The 23438-nt window shown below is 37.1% G+C and overlaps 1 protein-coding gene across 9 annotated transcripts in view; it reads left to right on the top strand.

The window, feature by feature from the left end:
• LOC123000103 (putative ankyrin repeat domain-containing protein 20A5) overlaps positions 1–23438 on the top strand; it is a 388417-nt gene that overhangs the window by 283551 nt on the left and 81428 nt on the right. For 8 of the 9 annotated variants that reach the window (XR_008961580.1, XR_008961578.1, XR_006409938.3 and 5 more), the window contains exons 4-5: positions 22742–22815; positions 22950–23159. Coding sequence is in view for 1 of the 9 variants with exons in the window: in XM_048216721.2 (XP_048072678.1) it covers positions 23146–23159 (14 nt within the window). In the remaining 8 variants the exon portion in view is untranslated. Of the gene's footprint in view, positions 1–12026; positions 14954–22741; positions 22816–22949; positions 23160–23438 lie in introns of those variants that run through there. The other variant, XR_003317064.4, reaches the window with a different exon arrangement.

Raw genomic sequence — 23438 nt, 5'->3', positions numbered from 1 at the left:
ACCACAAAAGGTGGTGTCAGTCAGGCCCCAGGTGCCATGGTCACTGGTCTGGCATGACCTCTCCCACATCTGCCTAAGCCCCTGAACTAAGGAAACTCTCACACTCCCAGATCCCAGTAACTCTGTGGGTGTCCCAGTCCTGATCAGGCTCTGCCTGCAGGCTGTTGTCCTTGCTGACGTATACCTCACAGGAAGCATGAAATTAGGCAGAAGCTATTTGCTTTCCATTTGCTTCACATTCCTCAGCCCCCCCTCCTTTGTACTCATGGAAGCATTTCCCCTTAAGGTTCAGTCTAGCCTAGTTCCAATGCCAGTAAAACCAGGACAGAGAGAAGCTGAGAAGTTTTTGCCCTCTCCTACTCCTCCCACCTCAACCTAAGCAAGTAAGGTCTGGAATTAGTCTTTTAGATATAGACAAGACAGTCAGAAATCTGGGAGTGATCTCTGTCCTACCTGTGCCATACTGGTCCCTTCTGTACAACTATGTTTTACACTTGGACTTTTGTTGAACACATCAGTGCCCTGAAGTCCTTCCTTATACTTCAGCTCAGTTGGTTCGCTGGGCCTTGCCGCCCTGCCTCACTTCTACTCAGTCCTGTTGCATCACTTGGCCCCAAAATGCTGCTTTTCATCTGACTTTATGGGTCCCTACACACTGGAATCTGGATTCTCATTCCTTTGGTGCTCCTTTGGGTACCTGTCTAGGCTGAACTAGAACTTGATATGGCCAACCACATTTGACTACATATTTGAGCTGTTGGCTACTTTCTGGGAGGCCAGAGCCATAGCTGTGTCACTTTTCACAGCCAAAGTGCTCGTTTCCCCTTCTTGTATACTGGCATTTGCTACTGAGGTCCCAGTACATGTTCATGCATCTGTGTGCCTGATAGGAGTACACACCCTTCTTTTCTGCTTGTTAGTGCTGTTACCTAACACACTGTCCAGACCTCATGCTGCTGCTAGCTGGCTGTAGTATATACCAGGCCTTACATGCTTGGCTGGGGCCCTGGTCCTGGGTCTCCTAGCTAACCCTCTCCAGTAGCTAGTTATGTTTGTCAGGACAGAAGGTCCTTTCAAGCCATTATTGTTCTACATGATTATTTCACTTACCACTCAGCATCCTGGTATACTCCATCATCTTCACATGACTGGATGAATCTGCCCAAACTGCATCAAGAATATCAGTGTTTAATAAGTATTTGTTGCCACTGATTTGATTCAATTTGCCAGATTGTAGAGTACCTTATTGTAAGTTGCACACCCTTTAAGAAACTCAATGAAAATGAGCTGAACTAAGGTAAACAAATTTGGTGAGAGTTGATGGCTTTAAAATGGAATTATTTATTTAAAAGATCAACAAAGCGTTCGAAGTTTTCTGGTGCATTTCTTAACTGCTGACAGAGAGATGGAGGCAGAGAAAAACAGTGTCAAGATTATTCCTAATTGAAAATTATGCAGACATAAAGACGAAGTATACTTAAATCAACAGGATTTGATATTCACGTTCCAATCAATCACAGCTAGTCAGTAAGAGCTAGATTAAGGAGAAGCTGCATTAAAGACTAATCTGTGGGGGTGCCTGGGTGGCGCAGTCGGTAAGCGTCTGCCTTTGGCTCGGGGCGTGATCCCAGCGTTCTGGGATCGAGTCCCACATCAGGCTCCTCTGCGGGAAGCCTGCTTCTTCCTCTCCCACTCCCTCTGCTTGTGTTCCCTCTCTCGCTGGCTGTCTCTCTGTCAAATAAATAAATAAAATCTTTAAAAAAAAAAAAAGACTAATCTGTGTATCACAGATGAAAGTTTCTGTCCTCTCCTTAAACCTTCAGCTCCATATCCTCTCTTAATGCTGGCATAAAAGTAAGCCACTGTCAATCTGATCCTCCATTTCTTTTTCTACCCTCACAGTGTGTCTACACTAACTCCTCAGCCTTTTCCTTTGGAAGACAGGGCGGTGAAATGTGAAATGAACATGGGTTTGGGTCCTAAAAGGCTGTATTTGTCACTTATTAGCAGTGTGACATATAAATAGATAATTACCTATGTAGGCATAAAATAAATAGGTAAATTATATAAAGGCATCTGTAAAATGAGGATTACCATCTACCTCCAGGTGCTTGCAATGACCAAAAGATAAAATTTCTGTAAAAAACCTCACAGAGTATCCAGCTCAACACATACACATTTTGTATTCCTTCATTCTCCCCTTTTCATATTTTCTCTCAAAGGAAGGGGAACCGGTCTCCAAGGCTGTCATGCCTCCTGTGCTGACTTACTGCTCCAGCTCTCCCACAACTGGTTTCCTCACACATCTGCCCATTCTTCAGCATGCACAGTATCTCTCCCAACCCACGTCTCTTCTACTCAGCTTTTGATAGGCACATATACATCCTATTCTGGAGAATAATTTTTACCTATTGTTTTCTTAGTTTCTAATGGTCTTCTTTTCAAAATCAGTATACTAAAATGAGTGGTTTCATCATCAATTGTGTCACCACATGTCATCTTAATTCTTTATTGTTTGCAGAGACTTTTAAGGCCCTCTAGAAGGAAATTTCCAGTGTCTGGAATACTGTCCTTCTAACTTGGTGGGATTACTAGTAACTTTGAAGTATTGTCTATGCTTATCAGATGATAAGAGGGTTTTCACATGTATAAAAAGTTTAGTATATTAGAACTATTGCATTGAAAAAGCTGCCTTATAGAAAAAAGAATCCAGGTCACACACTTTGAAAATTATGTAAACTTGTATTTTCATCATAACTAAAAAACTGTATTTTTGGAGCAAAGTATAATCTCTAAATTGCACAAGATAGCATCCTATAGGAAGGGAACTTTAGATACAGATGATACAAAGATAGATAGATAGATAGATGGAGTATTGAATTGTGTTAGTGTCCCTTTAAGAAAAATTTATTATTTTCATCTGTTTTGCATTGACTGAAATCATTCCAGAAACCTCATACATTACACATTTATTAAACTACAGCAGTTTTACCTAGTTGCTTCTTTAGGGGTTAATGACCCCTTTTGCTGCTTTGTTTAAAATACCTCATGCAATCAGCATGGAAAAGATGTTCTCAGTCTCAAACATTGCCTTGTAAATTTACATTTATTTCACAATTAAATGCAATTTCAAGGTTTCTTTTAAAAAAATTTCTAATCAATCTAGTATACTGTAAGCATTGCTTTAAGTTACACATTTGCTAAAATTTGTGAAGATGACTTTGGGGAATGGATTTTTGTCTTTAAATAGATTCAGTTTGCTGTATATGCAAAATGATTTGAACAGAATCAACCATGGAAATTCACTGAATATGTCCTTTGCTCTCATGATATTGAAAATCACAGCATAACTGAAGGACCTCATTAGTTTAGAAATCAGTGTATGATTTATAAAGGCACCGTGTAGAAACCTGATCGGGGTCCATGCCCAGCATGCTTCTCTGTTATAATTATTATTTATACGGGTTGATTTGTGGATTGGATTTTATTTATTTTTGAATACATACTTGATTTCTTGGTCATTTAAAAATGTGTAAGCTTCATATTGCTTAAAAAATAACTTTCTGTAGGAAGATGAATAACATAGTTTAAAACTACTTCTTTGTTCATAGAATCAGAGACTATAGAGTTGGAAGGGGCCTAAAAATAATATATCCCAATGCCCTTAATAGACAAGCAAAGAGAGGCCCTGAAGAGATCAAGTGACTTGCCAAAGTCCGTCTCTCCCTGCAAATTGGTGACCAAACTAGAATAAGCACCTAGTTTATGAGAGATTTGATTCCACAGGAAAAAAATGAGGGGGCACATACACACTTATGAAAGGATTTTTAAGATTTGTTTTTTTGTTTGGGGGAGAGAGAGAGAAAGAGAGAATGAGTGGGGGTAGGGGCAAAGGGAGAGGGAGAGAGAAAATCTTAAGCAGACTCCCAGCTGAGCACAGGGCTTGATCCCAGGACCCTGAGATCATGATCTGAGCCGAAATCAAGAGTTAGGTGCTTAACCGACTGAGTCACTCAGGCACCCCCCTTATGAAAGGATTTTTAAAGAATTAAAAGCTTGTTTCATCCAGTTCATGGCAATATAATACAGAAGGAAACAGATTTAACTTTGAAAATCATTACTCTACTTAGTTGGTTTTCTATATAGATAGAGTATCATTTTCCAACTGAATTTTGTATTCATTCACATTTATTTTAATGATTTATTTATTTATTCATTCATTCATTCATTCATTCATTCATCCACATTTATTTTAATGAGTGATTCAACAATTCATTTGGAGTTTCACAAATTAAGGATTTCATTAGTTCCACTGATAGAAAAGAAATTTCTTAGGCAAGTGTGTTGTATGAAAATTATGGTGGGAGGGGCTCCTGGGTGGCTCAGTTGGTTAAGGGTCTGGCTGGATTTTAGCCCAGGTCTTGATCTCGGGGTTATGAGATCAAGCCCTGTGCTCAGCGGGAAGTCTGCTTAAGATTCTCTCTCTCCCTCTCCCCTTGCTCCTCACCCTCCCAAATAAATAAATAAATAAATAAATAAATAAGTCTTTAAAATAAAAAGAAAATTATAATGGGAAAGTTTACCCACATGCTCTGATCATTTGCAAGTGTTACCCATTTGTATATAAACATAGCCTTTGTTAAGGTGGATTGTTAGTTTACTAATCACAAACAACACTTATCTATTCATTATGAGATTATCTTCTCTACTGGTTTAACCTAGGTTTGGTGGTGGTTTAGAACTAAAAATAATGAAAGTGGTAGAATTGAATATAGACTATTTTTAATTCTAACTTTCTACTCACATTGGTCTGTATTTCCAGCCTACTTTTTCTTCCTATAATAATCAAAGAAAATATGAAGAAAACAGGGACTTTGTGTTAACATATATTGTGGCAAACACCACTACTCTAAGCCCAGCCACCCCTTCAAAGGGTTTTGAAAAAAATTACAAGTAAAAAAAGATCGGGGGCCAGTCCATCAACAAGAAAGCAGAACTATCCAAAAGGGAGATTAGATGCTACAAACCAAGATGAGGCTAAGACAGAACAGTCAAACAACAGATTAGAGGCAGGGGAGAGGCCAGAGCAACTGGGGAGGACTATGGGAGATAAGAGGTAATAGAGGGAGGTAGAAACCAGGATGGCTTCAGAACCCATTTAGAAACATGATACTCTGTCACATAAAGTCTGCAAACACCTGGCCTGCTCTTGCAGGGCTAGGGGCATTATCTTGCTGACCACCATGTCTCCTAGATTTTGGTTTGCCATTCATTAAAATTGTTAATGAACGTCTACTATGTGTGCAAGGTATTGAGACCACAAAGAGGAATAAGACACAGTCATTGCACTTAAGAAGTTCAATCTAGAGGAAGGCAAAGGAAATTCGTATATATTGAAAACCCACCACGTGCCAGACATGGTGGAGGATATTTTATAGACACTGTCTGCTATAGGTTGAATTGTGATCTTCAGAAAGATATGTTGAAGTTCTAATGCCCAGTACCTCAGATGTGACCTTATTTGGAAAAAAAGGTTGTTGCAGATATCATTAGTTAAGATGAGTTCATACTGGAATACAGTGGGCCCTTAATCCAAAATCACTGGTGTCCTTTTAAGAAGAGGATAAGAGACCCATGAAGACTACAATGTGAAGACAGAAGCAGAGATCAGAGGGGATGTATCTATAAACTAAAAACACCAGGGATTTCTGGCTGTCACCAGAAGCTAAAAGACACATGGAACAGATTCTCCTAGAATCCTCAGAAGGAACTGACATGGAGGACATTCTATTGGGGTGCATACTTCTTGATTAACACTGGCTGCCAGGAAGCTAACAACCAAATTTGTAGCCCAAGTATACAAGATCCCAGGCATCCTTGTGTTTAAAAGTCTTTTGGTATTGTATAAACTTTTGTTAAGCTGCTATAAATTTGGGTGCATTGTAAATTAGATTAAACGTAAACATAAGTTTAGATAAAGCTGATGCCAATAAAATGCCATCCATAAATTACATGATAGGGTTGAAAACATTCTGCTATAGTCTAAATGAGTGGCCTCCAAAGCAAAGTTTTACTCCCCATGAGATGACGTGATCCATTTGGATGAAGGAAGAAAATGTTAGAATTTGTATTTATATTTATATCACAAGAAAAGGAAATAAGCTTTCCTAATATTTACTAAGTGTTGACAATCATACTGTCACTTGATCCATATTAGGGCAGCAGAGTGTGACAGCCAGAGGAAAAACGGGAGTTCATGGTTGACTGCAGTGCACACCCTGGTTCTTCAGTGAAGGCCTGTTGTAAACTGTTGCACCTGATGCGTGCCCACTTAATTGAAATAACAAATCAGCTTATCTAGCATTAACTAAGCTTACCCTCAGCACAATGGACACAGGGCTTAAAAGGAGGCCTGCAGGCAAATGGTGGATAGATGATAATGCGCAAACACAAGTGAAGAGGAAAAGCAGAATGGACACTTCTACTCCTAGAAAAAAGCTCTTTTTCACCTACGTTGTTAAATTACAATTATGATTTAATTGGATATGATAAGAAGTTAGCCCTTGAAATTCAAAATCATCAATAAGATTATTTGAAATGTGAATTTATACCATCATTAATGAGTTCTTTTTTTAAAATAATTTTTATTTTGTTATATTAGTCACCATACAGTACATCCCCAGTTTTTGATGCAGTGTTCCATGATTCATTATTTGCATATAACACCCAGTGCACCATGCAATATGTGCCCTCCTTAATACCCATCACCGGCCTATCCCAATCCCCCACCCACCTCCTCTCTGAAGCCCTCAGTTTCTTTCCCAGAGTCTCTCATGGTTCATTCCCCCTTCTGTTTACCCCCCCTTCATTCTTCCCTTCCTTCTCCTACAGATCTTCCTATTTCTTATGTTCCATAAATGAGTGAAACCATATGATAATTGTCTTTCTCTGCTTGACTTATTTCACTTAGCATAATCTCCTCTAGTCCCATCCATGTTGCTGCAAATGTTGTGTAATCGTTCTTTCTGATGGCTGAGTAATATTCCATTGTATATATGGACCACATCTTCTTAATCCAGTCATCTGTTGAAGGGCATCTCGGCTCCTTCCACAATTTAGCTATTGTGGACAATGCTGCTATGAACATTAATGAGTTCTAAATATATACTGTGTTTTGAAATATTAGCTGAAAGTAAGACATATTATTTTAAAAATACAAATGCCTATGTTAGTACTTTGCTCAAAAATGTTTACTATAGTAGCATACATTTATAAAATGCTTGAAGATAAATTGCCTAAACAATGAGCATATGCTAGTCATTACCCTCTTCCTAAATCTCTCTTTAAGCTTCCTTACAGAGTTATTTCTATAATTACAAAACCACCACAAGTAGAGTCATCAAAATGTTTTGAAGGATGGATTTAATATGATAGGTACAGAAACATAATTTATTAACAGCCTTGATATTCTCTCAGTGTCTCCACTAGCATTGTCCAATAGAATTCATACAATGACAGAAATGTCTCTGTGCTGTCCAGTATGGTAGCTCCTAGCTGTGTGTAGCTATCAAGCACTTGTAATGTGGTTGGTATGACTAAGAAATTAAAGTTTTCATTTTTCAAATTTTAATTATTTTAAAATGTTAATTTAAATAGCCACATGTGCCTAATTCCTACAACATTGGATAACACAGCTCTAGAATATGAGGTCTGTGAAGAGGTTACTGGGTTCCTTCTAAGAGTCCCCGGTTCTTAGCATAGTGCCTGGTACATATTTATCAAGTGAAATAGGAAATCATGCAGCACGTATTATAGGAAGGTAAAGAATAACCCCTAGGGTACACACACATATCATTATAATGACAACTGCACTCATTAACCTAATATGGGATGTGGAAACAATTTACTTAGGAAAATAACCATCAAAGATCCTTTGTTTGCAGACTAATTCACAGAAGGTAGAACTTAAAAAAAACAATTTTCTGTATGATTAAACTGATTTACCAAGCAGATAAAATTCCATAAAACCTATAAAAGCTTGTTAGAGCCCTGCCAGGGTATGAGATCAGTAAGCCAATGAGCTGACTTACTTACTTTTAAGTTGCCCCTCAAGCAAGGTAGGAGCACATTCCCACCTCATGCTACGTGTTCCTCATCGCCTCACCAAGTCAGTAGCAGGAACCTCAGGCCAGCCATCCTGTCCTTTCACTAACATGTAGCTGAGAAAACTTGATTGCCTGAGCTCTTACTATGATTTTGTGTGCCAGATTTTCAGGTCTGAGTATAACAGGCTAAAAACTGGGGGAAGCTACATTCAACAGGCAGCTAGAGCAGGCAGCATTGGCATTTCCAAAGTCCAGACCATCATTGTAAATGGGAAATAAATTCTGAATTTTTCCCATTGGGTAATAAACTAGCTTACCTCATTTCTTTGCTACACTATAAACACCTGACACTTTAGAAAGTGGTTATATTTGTCATTACCACTGATAAGCAAGAACACTATTTTTTCACAAATATGGAGATGACACTTCTAAGATAATAAAAATGTCATGAATTGAAATGTTATTTTTAAGCAAAACATAATACAGTCTATGGTGAAGTGAAAAATAATGTTGAAGAGGTATAGTATGATCCCAGGACTGTAGAAATAAACATGCATGTATAAAAACAGGAAACACATTAAAGTGTAAACAGGGGTATCTCAAAGAAGTGGATTTCTATTTCTGGTGATTTCTAATGTTTCTTTTGCTTTACCCATGTTTTCTAAATTTCTCCAATTATATATGCATTACTTTTATTATGAAAATAACTTTTTGGGTTTTATATTCTTTTGTACTTGTAGCTTCTTCCAAAATAGTTTGTGTAGAATTGTAGAAATTCTATAAGAAAAATATTTATTATTTTTATGGAATGGCCAAACAATCTGTTATGCATAAAGTCATCAAAACCCTATTCCACTCTCTTTAAAAAAGCTCGCTGTAAGGATTTGAGAAGTTACCAGAAGAAAATCCAAATTCGTCTCGTTCCAGAATACTAGGAAAGGCATTTTAGGAGTATGCCCTCTTTTTCCCGTTTCTTCTTAGTTGATGGGGTTTAGATAAGGTATATCAACCACCTCTCATATGTAAAAGATACATGTTACAGAGAAGTTTTCATATTATTTGATAGTTACAATGTTTAAAGATTAAAACACAGATACGTAGTCTGAAAGCAAAATTTCTATGGAAAAGTGGATTTGCACTTAAACTTTCTGAGCCCCAGTAGATCCTCACCCACTTTAGAGGGATTTTCTAAGGCCACCAGGACACTATATTTGAAAATATTTACAGCTTGCTACTTTTGGAATTTTGTTTTGGGCCACCTGTTCAATTAGTGGAGATCTCTCTCTGAAATGTGGTTGATGTTTCTTTGCTGCATATTTTCGGTCTTCTTTTTCCTCCTTTAATAATCAAAGCCAGAGAGTACTGAAAAACCAGGGACTTTGGGTTAACACACATGGATGGCAGACATCACCAGTCGCAACCCAGCTGTGCTCTATTGGGCTTTGAGAAAAACACAAGTTGGAAAAAAAAAAAAGATTGAGGGGCCAGATTGGGTACTGGCAGTCCATCAACAGGAAAGGGGAAGGCCATTTGAAAGGGAAATTAAAGGGGTGCTTGGGTGGCTCAGTTGGTTAAGTGTCTGCCTTTTGCTTAGGTCATGTTCTCAGGGTCCTGGGATTGTGCCCTGCATCAGGCTCCCTGCGCAGCACAGAGCCATCTGCTCCCTTGGCCTCGCCCCCACCCCTGCTCATGCTCACTCTCTCTCTCTTTCTTTCTCTCAAATAAATAAATAAAATCTTTAAAAAAAATAAAAGGGGGGAGATTAGATGCTATAGCCCAAGATGAATTTGGGAAGATAGAATAATCAAATGAAAAAGTAGGGGCAGATAAGATCAACGAGCAGCTGGAGAGGGCTGTGGGAGATGACACGGAACTGAAAGGGAGGTTAAGACTAGGATAGTTTCAAAGCCCATGTAGAAACATGGCAGTACAATTGCCACATAATGTCTACAAATACCTGGCCTACTCTTGCTGTCACTCCACACCATCTAGCACACTACTACATCTCCTACTTTAGTGTTCTTCATTTATTCAAAGATGTTAATCCAGGTATTGTGATTTTATTTCTGACCTCTAAAATGTCAGTAGTCAAAATTAGACCTTCATTTCTATCATCAAAATTATTAAATATAATGCAATAATCAGCCCAGGTTTCACCTTCACCCAGGATGGCCCTATACAGAGAATCCTTTCTTTGCCCTTCTGGTTGATACATGCCTTCCACACCTATACCCAGAGCACGGGCTTCCAAAATAGATCCACAACTTCCATGCAGCAGTAGGAACATGGCTTCTTATTTTCACAGTAGTTAGCATTTCATGAGAACCTATTATTTCCAGGCATTTTATATATTATTATCCTCCTTAATGTGTATAACAACCCCTGAAAATGGGAGCCATAATCCAGGGTTCAGAGTGGCTAAGAAATATGCCCCAAGATATAGAGCCTCTACATGTCACAGCGAGGGCTTCAATCAGGGTGCTCTGACTTCAAGCCCAAGATCTTTTCCTTATGCCATGATGTTGCCCTATTCAGATCTGATGTTATGTGGACACTTTTACCATGTCATTGCTGAAGTAGCACATTACCATCACATGGCTGCACCGTAGCCACACGTAACTGTACTCTTTATTAGCAAGCTGGGCTCAGCAGGTACTTTGATCTTTTTGAAGAGGCTGTCGTAAAATACAAAGTCATAATGTATGAACAATCTAACTCTTGGAAGTGGGAACTTAGTCTGTTGGTTGCTACTGCCTATCCCTTCAGCTTTCTTACTCTAGAACTTCTGTTGTAATTTTATTAAAACCTCCATTGATACTGCTACTTTTCACAATCTTCACTACTCTCCCAATTTGACTTCTCTTTTACCAAGCTTACAAATCATGACCCTTTATTAAATTAATTTACTTGAAAACACATTTAATTCTCTGGCCCCATTTTTCCTGTACTTGCCTGGCTAGACCCCAACCCTTCATGAGCCTACTAACCATCTTCTCAATGCCTGCATCTACTCTAGATTATATCACAACCATTTGCTGGTTGCACCTTAAATTTGTGATCCCAAGCCTCAAATATACCCTCAGTGCCAAAGGGCTTTACTACCTTCCCTTAATAAAGCTCCCTTTGGAGTCTTTGAAATAACTATTTCATATATCCTCTCCCTCCAGACTTCCTGCACTCTCTCCTTCCCCATTCTTAGCTAATGACTTGGGCCCATTAGATTTCTTTAAAAAAATCTAAGCCATTGCACAGGAAAGCTTGCATTTTATTAAGTCTATTCACTTCTCAGTCTCTGTGCCCCTACTCTCTCTGCCTTCCCTCTTTTTGAAATGGAATAAATGTATCTGCTCCTCTCAGAGGTCAATCCATCCACTCATACTCAGATCCCACTCACTCTTACCTTTCCAAGAACTTTGTTCTCATAGTTAACCTTCACCTCTGTTGATACCGCCAATGTCTTTCTCTGCATTGGATCATTCCAGACAACATACAAACAAGTTCTATAATCTTCCAAATTATGATAACTAAAACCTTCCATTGAGTCTTGTGATTTCCTGTGGTATATTTCTCTGGTTTTCCACAGCATCTGCTGCAAAATACTTCCTCAGCTTTCATTCACTCTGGTTACTCCAAGCTTCTGCTTAACTAGCCACTGAGTCTGCTCTTGTCAGGGCCATCGGGAATCTCATTATTGTGAAATCCTCTGCATACTCCTTCCGTTTTCATTGTACTCCCAGCAATATCTGACCCAGTTGTCCAATCCCTTCTTTTTTTCCTTTGACTTTTAAAACAAACACTCTCCTGCAACTATGGTCAATTCATTAATTGCTTCTCCATCTTTACCTGATCACTAAATATTAGGATGTATATACCAGAGCATAATACTGGCCTGTCTTCTAAATCTATATATATTCTCTCCAGGTGATCTCATCCAGTCTATGACTTTAAATACCAACCATATACAGAAGACTTCATCTGCCATCTGACACCGTTCCCTGAGTTCCAGACTTGTATAATCAACTGACTACCCGTCACCTACGTTTGGATGACAAACATAGATTTTTCTGTGGCACTTTCCATCACAAGCCTATCCAACAGCCATTCCTCCCTTTTTTCTTACTAAGAGAAACCTCAATTTTGTGTAGTTACCTGAGGTGATTGGACACCCAGGTGAAACTCGATTAGTCATGGCCGAATCATGATAGTACAATTCCTACTGTTAGTGATTGGTTTGAAAATAAAAATGTACATGTGACACAATTCTGGCTAATGAATTGAAAGAAAAATCTGCAGGGGCACCTGGGTGGCTCAGTCGTTAAGTGTCTGCCTTCAGCTCAGGGCGTGATCCCAGCATTATGGGATCGAGCCCTGCATCAGGTTCCTCTGCTGGGAGCCTGCTTCTTCCTCTCCCACTTCCCCTGCTTGTGTTCCCTCTCTCACTGGCTGTCTCTCTGTCAAATAAATAAATAAAATCAAAGAAAGAGAAAGAAAGAGAAGGAAAGAAAGAAAGAAAGAAAGAAAGAAAGAAAGAAAGAAAGAAAGAAAGAAAGATAGAAAGAAAGAAGAAAGAAAGATCTGCAGCAGAGCCTCCAGGGACATTTTCCTTGTTATTGAAAAAGACCATGTAAATCGGATCCTGTGTCTTTTCTCTTAATCCCATGTCTATCCCTGTTGTCTATAATGCCCTCTACAATCGGGACGTTACTTATCTTTTTCGTTTCATACCATTATTTCCTTTGCTTACTCACCATGTTGACCTCCTCTTTATTTTTCCTTTTTGTTTTTACATCAAGGTTTCAGGTCCCTTTGCCTTCTCTGTTCCCTCTGCCTGAAATGCTTTTCCTCCAGTTCTTTGTGTGGCTTGCTCCTTCTTGTCATGCAGGACTCAATTCAAATGTCATCAGTTTTAGAAAGCTTCCCTTGCTCATTCCATTCTGACTTATTTACTCTCTAACTCTTATCACAATATAAAAATTGTCATTTTTATATGTTTATTTTCTTGTTTGTTTATTTTCTGTCTCCTTCACTAGAATATAAGACCCTTGAGAAGCTTATTCTCGAGGGAATATTAATCTTCTTTCAAGACTATGATGTTGTGTGGTATTTCCAATGCCTAGAACAGTGCTTGACACTTGCATTTGCTGAATCATTTATATATATCATTCTAACTGGCTGTAATTACGCTCATATTGGTGATGTGGCATCAGAATGAGATTAATCCACTAAACATCAGCTAGCGGAGCTCTGACTAAATAATACTTCATAAGAAAATTTCTTAATACTTTTCTAAAGTGAGGAGGGTAAAGGAAATCAAAAGATAGGTTTGTTGTTTATATATTCTTTGAAAGGAGAAGAAAGTTATATTTGGAAAATAGAGCTAATGTGTATTCTCTGGCACCTCTAGTCCTGGGACAGATGGCCAAAGAGAGAGGAGATGTTTTAGCTCGTTCAGGCTGCAATAACAGAATGCACAGACTGGGGAGGCTCAAACAACGAACATCTGTTTCTCAGTTCTGGAGGCCAGGAAGTCCAATATCAGGGTACCAGTATGATCCAGTTCTTGGTGAGGACTGCCTTCTAACTGTATCCTAACATGGTGGAGAGAGAGAGCCTGGTCTCCTCATCCCCTTGTGAGGACACTAACTTCATCATGGAAGCACCAACTCCGTGACCTAATCTAACTATAATAACCTCCCAAAGGACCCACCTCCAGATACCTTCAGAGTGGGGATGGGCGCTTCAACGTAAGAATTAGGAGAGGATACAAACATTCATGATATAACATAGGGGTGTTGGGAATAACAAGCCTCCTTATCTCAAGGCCCTAAATGAAACAAATCTTACCCTAGATTCTTTAACATTTATTATTTTTTAATGGCATCTAAATCATAAAATTAAATTGGGTAACATTGGGGAAATACTTGTAAAAGTTTTGGATGAGGAGTGCCTGAGTGGCTCAGTCCATTAAGCATCTGCCTTCAGCTCAGGTCATGATCCCAGGGTCCTGGGATCAAGCCACACATTGGGCTCCCAGCATTGGGCTCCCCTTCTCCCTCTCCCTCTGGCCTTTTCACCCTCTCCCCCACTTGTGCTTGCTCTCTCTCTCTCTCTCTCAAATAAATAAATAAAAACTTTCAAAAATTTTTAAAAATTTTGGATGAACAATGATAGTTGGATTAATGAGGCTGTGCAGTGAGTAAAAGCCCTTGGATTGCAGAGTTGAGTTTTAGAGTTTCTGATTTCAAGTTTTTTAGTATAAATAATTCTAAGCTACTTTTTTAAAAAAATTAAAAGTTCTATTGTAGTTATATATAATTGTACAAATAATAACAGTATTTTTATTATTTAAAGAAAAGATTAGAATGGAAAAACAAATCTCAATGGACCAAGTTTGCAGTAATTATTAGTTTAATTTTTAAATTATGTGTATCTTTAATTATTTTCTGTGCAATTCTTGAGTTCCATAAAGTTTCCTTTGTTATTTATCACAAAGTCTGACGTGACATAACAAATACACATTTTAATTTTTTTTATTATTTTAGAGAAAGCAAGCACAAGCATGGGCAGTGGGGAAGGGCTGAGGTAGAAGAAGAGAGAGAATCTTAAGCGGGCTCCATGCTCAGCATGGAGCGTGATGCAGGGCTCAATCTCATGACCCTGAGATCATGACCTGAGCCAAAATCAAGAGTTGTATGCTTAACCAACTGAGCCACCCAGGCACCCTGCAAATACACATTTTAAATGTTTACCATTGTGGACAAATAACAGTAAAAGGGTGATTATATTACTTGCTGAATTGAGGTAAATTCAAATAAACTTAATAAAGGTACCTGCCATTTATTAAACATTATGCTGCTTTCTGAATACACATTATTAATAATCTCCCCAAGTAGGGAAGGTATGACTATTATTCCCCATTAACTGATGAGGGAACTAAGACTTACATAACTCATCTCAGGTTTACATTGCTAGTAAGTTCCAGAGACAATATTTGAACCTATGTTTTTCTGATAACAATTCCTTTCCATTGCACCTAGCTTACTATATCAGCCAATAATTTTGTTATTGCAGGGTTTTTTGCAGCCAAATTACTAGTTTATAATAACCAACTTGTAAAGAAAGGCTATTAGGACATAAATGTCTTCTAGTCTTGGTAAAATTCAAATTTTGAGAAAAATGGAGAGCATTTCCCCCAAGAGCAGGAACAAGACAAGGATGTCCACTCTCACCACATTTATTCAACACAGTACTAGAAGTCCTAGCCACAGCAATCATACAACAAAAAGAAATAAACATCTAAATTGGTAAAGAAGTAGTAAAACTTTCACTATTTGTAGGTGACATGATACTATATATTGAAAATACTAAAGACTCCAACAAAAAACTACTAGAAATGATAAAAGAATTCAGTAAAGTTGCAGGATATAAAACCCATGTACAGAAATCGATTGCATTTTTATGTACTAATAATGCAGCAGAAAGAGAAATTGAGAAAACACTCTTATTTATAATTGTACCAAAAAGAATAAAATGGGAATAAATTTAACCAAGGTGGTGAAAGACCTGTAGTCTGAAAACCATAAAACATTGATTAAAGAAAATGAAGACAACACAAAGAAGTGGAAAGACATTCCATGTTCATGGATTGGAAGAACAAATATTGTTAAAATGTCTATACTACTCAAAGCAATTTACACATTTAATACAATTGCTATCAAAATACCAACAGCATTTTTCACAAAACTAGAACAACAATTCTAAAATTTCTATGGAACTACAAAAGACCCCAAATAGTCAAAGCAATCTTGAAAAAGAAAAAAAAAAACTGGAGGTATCATAATACCAGATTTCAAGTTATATTACAAAGCTGTAGCAATCAGAACATTATAGTACTGGTACAAAGATAGACACATAGATCAATGGAACAGAATAGAAAATCCAGAAATAAACCTACAATTATATGGTCAATCTTTAACAAAGGAGACAAGAATATGCAATGGGAAAATAGAGTGTCTTCAATAAATGGTATTGGAAAAACTGGACAGCAACATGCAAAAGAATGAAACTGGACCACTTTCTTATACCAAACACAAAAATAAATTCAAAACAGTTTAAGGACCTAAATGTGAGAGCTGAAACCATAAAAATCCTAGAAGGAAGCACAGGCAGTAATTTCTCTGACAACGACTGTAGCAACATCTTGTTGCTCCTGAGGCAAGGGAAACAAAAGCAAAAATAAACTGTTGGAACTACATCAAATAAAAAGCTTCTACACAGTGCAGGAAACAATCAACAAGAGTAGAAGACAACCTATTGAATGGAAGAAGATATTTGCAAATGACATCTCTGATAAAGAGTATCCAAAATATATAAAGAACTTACACAACTCAACACCAAAAATCAGATAATCAATTAAATAATGGGCAGAAGACATGAGCAGATATTTCTCCAAAGACATACAGCTAGGCAGCAGACACATGAAAAGATGCTCAACATCACTCATCATCAGGGAAATGTCAATCAAAACCACAATGAGATATCACCTCACACCTGTCAGAATGGCTAAAATTAAAAACACAATAAAAACAGGCACTGACGTGAATGTAGAAAAAAAGGAACCCTCGTGCACTGTTGGTGGAAATGCAAACTGGTGCAGTCACTGTGGAAGACACTTTGGAGGTTCCTCAAAAGTTAAAAATAGAGCTACCCTAAAATCCAATAATTGCACTACTGGGTATTTACCCCCAAAATACAAAACCACTAAATCAAACGGATACATGCACCCCTATGTTTACTGCAGCATTATTTGCAATAGCCAAATTATGAAAGCAATTCAAGCATCCCATCAACAGATGAGTAGATAAAGAAGAAAAGAAGTGGTGGTATATATAGAATAGAATAGAATAGAATAGAATAGAATAGAATAGAATAGAATAGAATAGAATATTATTTAGCCACATGAAATCTTGGCCATTTGCAACAACATGTATGGAACTAGAGAATGTAACACTAAGCAAAATAAGTTAGTCAGTGAAAGACAAATACCATGATTTCACTCATGTGTGGGATTTTAGAAACAAAACAAATGAACAGAGAGAGAGAGAGAGAGAGAGAGAGAGAGAAACCAAGAAACAGACCCTAACTATAGAGAAAAAACTAATGGTTACCAGAGTGGAGGTGGGTGGAAAAATGGAAAAATAAATAGATAAATAAATATAAACAGAACACTTCTACTTTTCTGTCTTTACCAGACCTATTCTATGGTTATCCATCCATCCACTCAAAATGTTATTTGTTGAGCACAGACTATATGCTAGGAATAGTAGCAAATGAAGAAACTATTTTTTTTTTAACTAATTTTTGTCTAAGCATTCCTAATCCTAAGCACTTCCTGGCATTCCATAAATGTTTGCAGTATGAGTAAATGAACAGAAAACTAAAATAAACTTCAAATTAAACATCTCTTCCTTCAATGAGCTGATATTTTGTTACTATTGTGATGTTTTGGATAACAAAAATTTTGTTTTTAGGTTCTGGGAATTAGGATATGGACATCTTTGGAGCTATTATTCAGTTTATTGTAGTTTATAATTTATAAATTTATACTATAATTTATAAATTTAAAAAATTAGTAAACATGGTTTTATAACATGTAATTTGTGATATGAAAAATAAAGTAGTACACATTCTCATACACTAAAAGTGGAAGTCTGAAACTGCATATGCTTTCTGAAGTTTCAGTTAGCCGTGTAGTGTGTTTGCTATTTTGGTAGAACACACCAGCAGTTATTCATTTGCCAATGATTGATTTATAACTGAAGCATAGTTGACATAAAATATATATTAGTTTCAAAATATATTGGATAATAAATTTTTTAGCAACAATTGAGATATATCAATGCTTCTTAATATATTCACAAACTTGTGCAATCATCACAATATAAACCCAAAAAGAAACCCCATACTCATTAGCAGTCATTCCTCATTCTCCTTTCCTGGTGCCCTAGCTTGAGTCAACCACTAATCAATTTTCTGTCCCTATAAATTGTCTAGATACTTATTTTATTAAATTCTGGATATTTCATATAAATGGAATCATATGATTTGTGGTCTTTTCTTACTGACTTCTTTCATCTAGCAGAATGTTTTCAAGGTTCATCCATTTTGTAGCATGCATCAGTACTTCATTTCTTTGTATCACTGAATAATATTCTATTGTATGGATATATTTCTTTTGTTTATCCATTTATCAGTTGATGGACATTTGGATTGTTTCCACTCCTTGGTTATTATGAACAATGCTGCTATGAACATTCATGTAGAAGTTTTCATGTGGAAATATTTTTATATATCTTGGGTATATATCTAGGAGTGGAATTGTTAAGTCATAGGTAACTTTATGTTTAACACTTTCAGAAACTGCCAAACTGTTTTCCAATGTGGTGGCACCATTTTCATTTCCACTAGTAATGTATGTGGCTTACAGTTTGTCCACATACTCACAAACATTTCTTATTGCCTTTTTCATCACAACCAACCTAGTGTGTGTGAAGTGGTATCTCATTGTGGTTTTGATCTTCATTTCTCTAATGACTAATGATGTTAAGCATCTTTTCATGTACTTGTTGACCATTTGAAAAAATATCTGCTCAAATCCTTTGACCATTTTTAAGTTGGATTAGTTGTCTTTCTATTGTTCAGTTGCAAGGATTGTTTATATATTTTGGACAAGTTCTTTATCAGATTTACACATATTTTTTTTCATTCAGTGGGTTGTCTTTTCCTTTTTTTTTTTTTTTTCATGAGAGAGAGAGTGTGTGATCAGGGGTGAGGGGAGAGGCAGAGGAAGAGGGAGAGACAGAATCTTAAGCAGGCTCCATGCCCAGCACAGAGCCCGATTTTTGTGTGTGGTGTGAAGAAGGGTCCAACTTCTTCTTCTTCTTCTTCTTTTTTTTTTTTTTTTTTTTTGCATGTGAGTATCTAGTTACCCAAGGATAATTTGTTGAAAACCAATTCTTTCCCCCTTTGAATTGCCTTGACACCCTTGTCAGAATCAATTGACCATAAATGCAAGGGATTACTTTTAGACTCTCAGATATGTTCTCTTTATCTATATGTCCATCCTATTGCCACAACACCACACTATCTTTATTATTCTAACTTTGTAACAAATCCAGAATCAAGAGTCCTCCAACTTCGTTCTTTTTCAAGATTGTTTTGGCTATTTTTGATTTCTTACATTTCCATATGAATTTTAGGATTACTTTCTTAATTTCTGCCCCAAAAGGAGGGCAGGCAGCTTGAATTTTTATAAGATTGCATTGAACCTATAGATCAATTTGGGGAATACTGCCATCTTAACAATATTGAGTCTTCTAATCCATGAACATAGGATGTCTTCCATTTATTTAGATCTTTAATTTCTTTCAATAATGTTTTGTAGTTTTCAAAACATAAGGTTTGCATTTCTTAAATTTATTCCTAAATATTTTATTATGCCATTATAAATGGAATTATTTTCTTAATTTGGATTTTGGGTTGTTCATTACTAATAAAACCACAATTGTTAATTACTAATGGATAGAAATATATATATATATATTGATCTTGTACTATGCCACTTTGCTAAACTAACTTATTAGTTCTAATAGGTTTTTAGTGAATTCCTTAATATTTTCTGCAAACAGGCCCATTTCATCTGCAAATAGAGATAGTTTTACTTCTTCCTTTCTAATCTGGATGACTTTTATTTTCTTGCGTAATTTGCTCTGACTATGGTAGTCTGAAGAAAGAAAAAACTCACCTTCTTGACCACACCCACTTAGAATAGAACTTCCATTACATTGAACTAGAGGATGGGGAGCAAGTTGTGGCTGAAATGCCAGAGGCTCACTATTTTTAATGAGATTTAGCAGATTTTCTTAAATAAATATTTCTTCATTTTCTGTATGTCCTTAGGAAAACTCCCAGAGGCTCTAAATAGCAATTGCTTTTATAATTTTCACTAGGCCCGGTTGTTTCACTGGGAAGAGGGTCCACAGAGGTTCTCATACCACCGCTGAGAAGTGCTTCTCGCTAATATGGTGTTTTTATTTCCTATAGCCGCTGTGGCTAATTATCACAAATGTAGTGGCTTAAAACAATGCAAATTTATTTTCCTGCAGTTCCAGAGACCAGATGTCTGTAATTAGTTTCATTGGGCTAAAGTCAGTGTGTTGGCAGGACTAGTTCTTTCTGGATGCTCAAGGGGAAAATCCATTTCTTGCTTCTCCCAGATTCTAAAGGCTGCAGACATTCCTCAGTTTGGGACCCAATAACTCAAATCTTTGCTGCCATTGTCACATAGCCTGCTTTCTGACACTGACTTTTCCCTGTGTTGCCTTTATGAGAACCTTGGTGATTACATCAATGTCACCTGGCTAATTTCCTCATTTCAAGATTTTTAACTTGATCACATCTGCAATTTCTCTCTTGCCATGTAAGGTGATATTCCCCGGTTCCCAGGGTTTAGTATGTTAGCATCTGGAAGGGATGGAGGGAGAGGCACAATTCTCTAGAATTGTGCAATTTTAGTGTTTGGAAGGAGCTGTAGTCTTTGTAGATGAAGAAACTGTAGTTTGGATTAGTTACAATTACTGAAGGTCATATAGCTAGTGTGTCACAGAGCTAGAACCAGGTCTCCAAACTCCTATTTTAAGACATGAAGTTTAAATGACTAAACACAAATAAAATCCATATTATTTGTGGGGTCTAATCCATAGATATACAATTTAAAATGGTGAATAGTGAAAGCATAAAATTAGTTTTTATCAAAACTAGCGATCTGAATTCAGTTTAAAAGTAATATATGCAATTCAATCATTGTATTCAAATTTCATCTTTTATAAAATTCTTTGCCTTTCAAAGAACAGGATTGGCTGTAAGCAAGATGTTTTCCCCAAGTTAATTTAATTCCTGTTCATGAATATATGCAATAAAATATAGTTATTACCATATGCACCGTGGAATAAACATATGCACATTTAGATAATTTGTGGGTAATGTGTCCTTTGGTGATTCCAAATGACAGAAATCATCCACAATTTCAGAAGGAATCTGGAAAATTTAATTGAATGAACTGTGTGTGATGTGGGAAGTTCTCTTTCCAAAAAGTATTTTCACTAATTTTAGTTTATAAAGTGTGATCCTCTCCAGTGCTTCTCCCTAGAGTTGTGTTTATCCCCAGCTTCTGAAGGACATTCAGGGCATGTTAACATTTCTCTTGTGACATAAAATGACCCGTGGAAAGAACTGATTAATGATTGCACACTACTCTGGAGGAAAAAGTCATCATGAGAGTTGAAACTGTTCCTTTTAACAAACCGTACTTAGAATTGTACAAAGCCATTTCACAAGAAAAGAAAAAAGGAAAGAAAGAAAGAAAGAAAGAAAGAAAGAAAGAAAGAAAGAAAGAAAGAAAGAAAGAAAGAAAGAAAGAAAGAAGAAAGAAAGAAAGAAAGACAAAAAGGAAAAAAATGAAAAAAAAAATGTACAAGCCTCCTCCTTCCCTGGGTGCCTTTCCCAGGCGCGTCATCACCACTCGATGGGAAGTGGAAAAATAAACTATTGTCAGTTACAAGTAGTAGTTACAGGCAAAGAATCTGGCCCTTGAAAGGGATCATTACACTGCCAAATAGATTTGATCTGACCCTCTTGTTAGTATGTAAAATTCTCTTTGTAGTATAAGCCCGGAGAAAGGAAAAAAGGTAGCATAAGGGTATTTTCTGGGCGTAGAATTGGGTTCTGTGGAATAGATACCTTTTTTATTGTAGCATATTCTTTACTAGACTTATTGATTTACTGCTGTTCTATAACTTCAATGCAAGAGAACGTCAAACATTTTCTCAAATGACTGAATTTAAAGGCCTTTTTAAAAAGAATCATAAAACAAATCTCTTTAATCAAGAAAAGCCATTGTCTGTTATATTCTCAAGTGATGTTCAAGCTCTCTGAGAATGTTTTTGAGATTTCAGGTTGGGTGGGAGCAATTTTTTATGATTATCCTGTTGAAAATCCAATCAGCTGCATAAAACTCTCCAGCCTGTAAACAAACATGAGAAATAGTGACAGAGAACAAAACATGTGCTAAAAAATTATGGAACAATGTTTCCAATCTCCACTGTACTTTAACCTTTAAATAATATGTACATTTATTTTCAGTGGGAAAGGACAAAACTTTTCAGTTCCAGTTAGTTCTGTTAGAAAATTCAGCCCAGAGAATCACTAGGTATATTAATCAAATTGTACTCTTGTTCGCAAAACACAAATTTCTTAGCAATTCCTACTTTCATGAAAATAGTTATACCTGTCGTTTACATAAGGGCAGAAATATCATTGATTTGGCAGCATTTTAAAATAATGGCACATTTACTTAATTGAAAAAAATCTTTGTTGATGTATAAAATATACACAAAAATATAAATATTATGAATATTCTTGTCTAGAAATTAACACACCTGTGTAGCCAGCACCTAAATCTGAGACAGCATCCTCAAAACCCCCTTTATTTAATCTTCTAAAAAAGGATTTGATATTGCTTGTTTAGAAGTTTGAAAAGGAAGCTGAATAGTCATTTTACTGGCACACTTTTTTCTTAGGCAATTTCGAGGGACCCAAAAGTTTTGTCATTACTTTCAGACAGATGAAAAAGTACACTAAAAGGCAAGAAGAGGTAAGTATAACTCTATTTTATTCTCCATTCAGTAAAGGAGGGGCATTTATATAAAACCACAAGGGGAATAAACAATTTGTGAGGAGGACTGAATTACTAGTTTAAATTCACAGGCTCTTGAATTATGATTTTAGGAACAGGTGTTGTGCACAGCCCCGGCTGCTGGAGGCCACCACAAGAGGGAGGCAGAGGTACCACCCCAGGCTCTCAGGCTGTCCCTGGAGCTGGCACTGGGCCTGCCTGGGTGGTGGTGAGGCCAAGGCCCAGGCAGCGCTCTGGCAACCACCAGGTTGAAAAAGACTTGCTGAACAAAGAAAGTCCACTTCGTAGATGAAGACAGGAGGGTAAGTACAGGGGTCTGAAAAGAGCAGGCTTAAGAAATTAAGCAGGCCCTGGGGCATCTGGGTGGCTCAGTAGTTAAGCATCTGCCTTTGACTCAGGGCATGATCCCAGCATTCTGGGATTGAGCCCTGCATCAGGCTCCTCCACTGGGAGCCTGCTTCTTCCTCTCCCACTCCCCCTGCTTGTGTTCCCTCTCTCGCTGCCTGTCTCTCTCTCTCTGTCAAATAAAATAAAATCTGAAAGAAAGAAAGAAAGAAAGAAAGAAAGAAAGAAAGAAAGAA

Source organism: Ursus arctos, unplaced genomic scaffold (assembly GCF_023065955.2).
Source record: "Ursus arctos isolate Adak ecotype North America unplaced genomic scaffold, UrsArc2.0 scaffold_26, whole genome shotgun sequence".
Taxonomy (NCBI): Eukaryota; Metazoa; Chordata; class Mammalia; order Carnivora; family Ursidae; genus Ursus; species Ursus arctos.
This window is presented reverse-complemented; position numbering and strand designations above follow the sequence as displayed.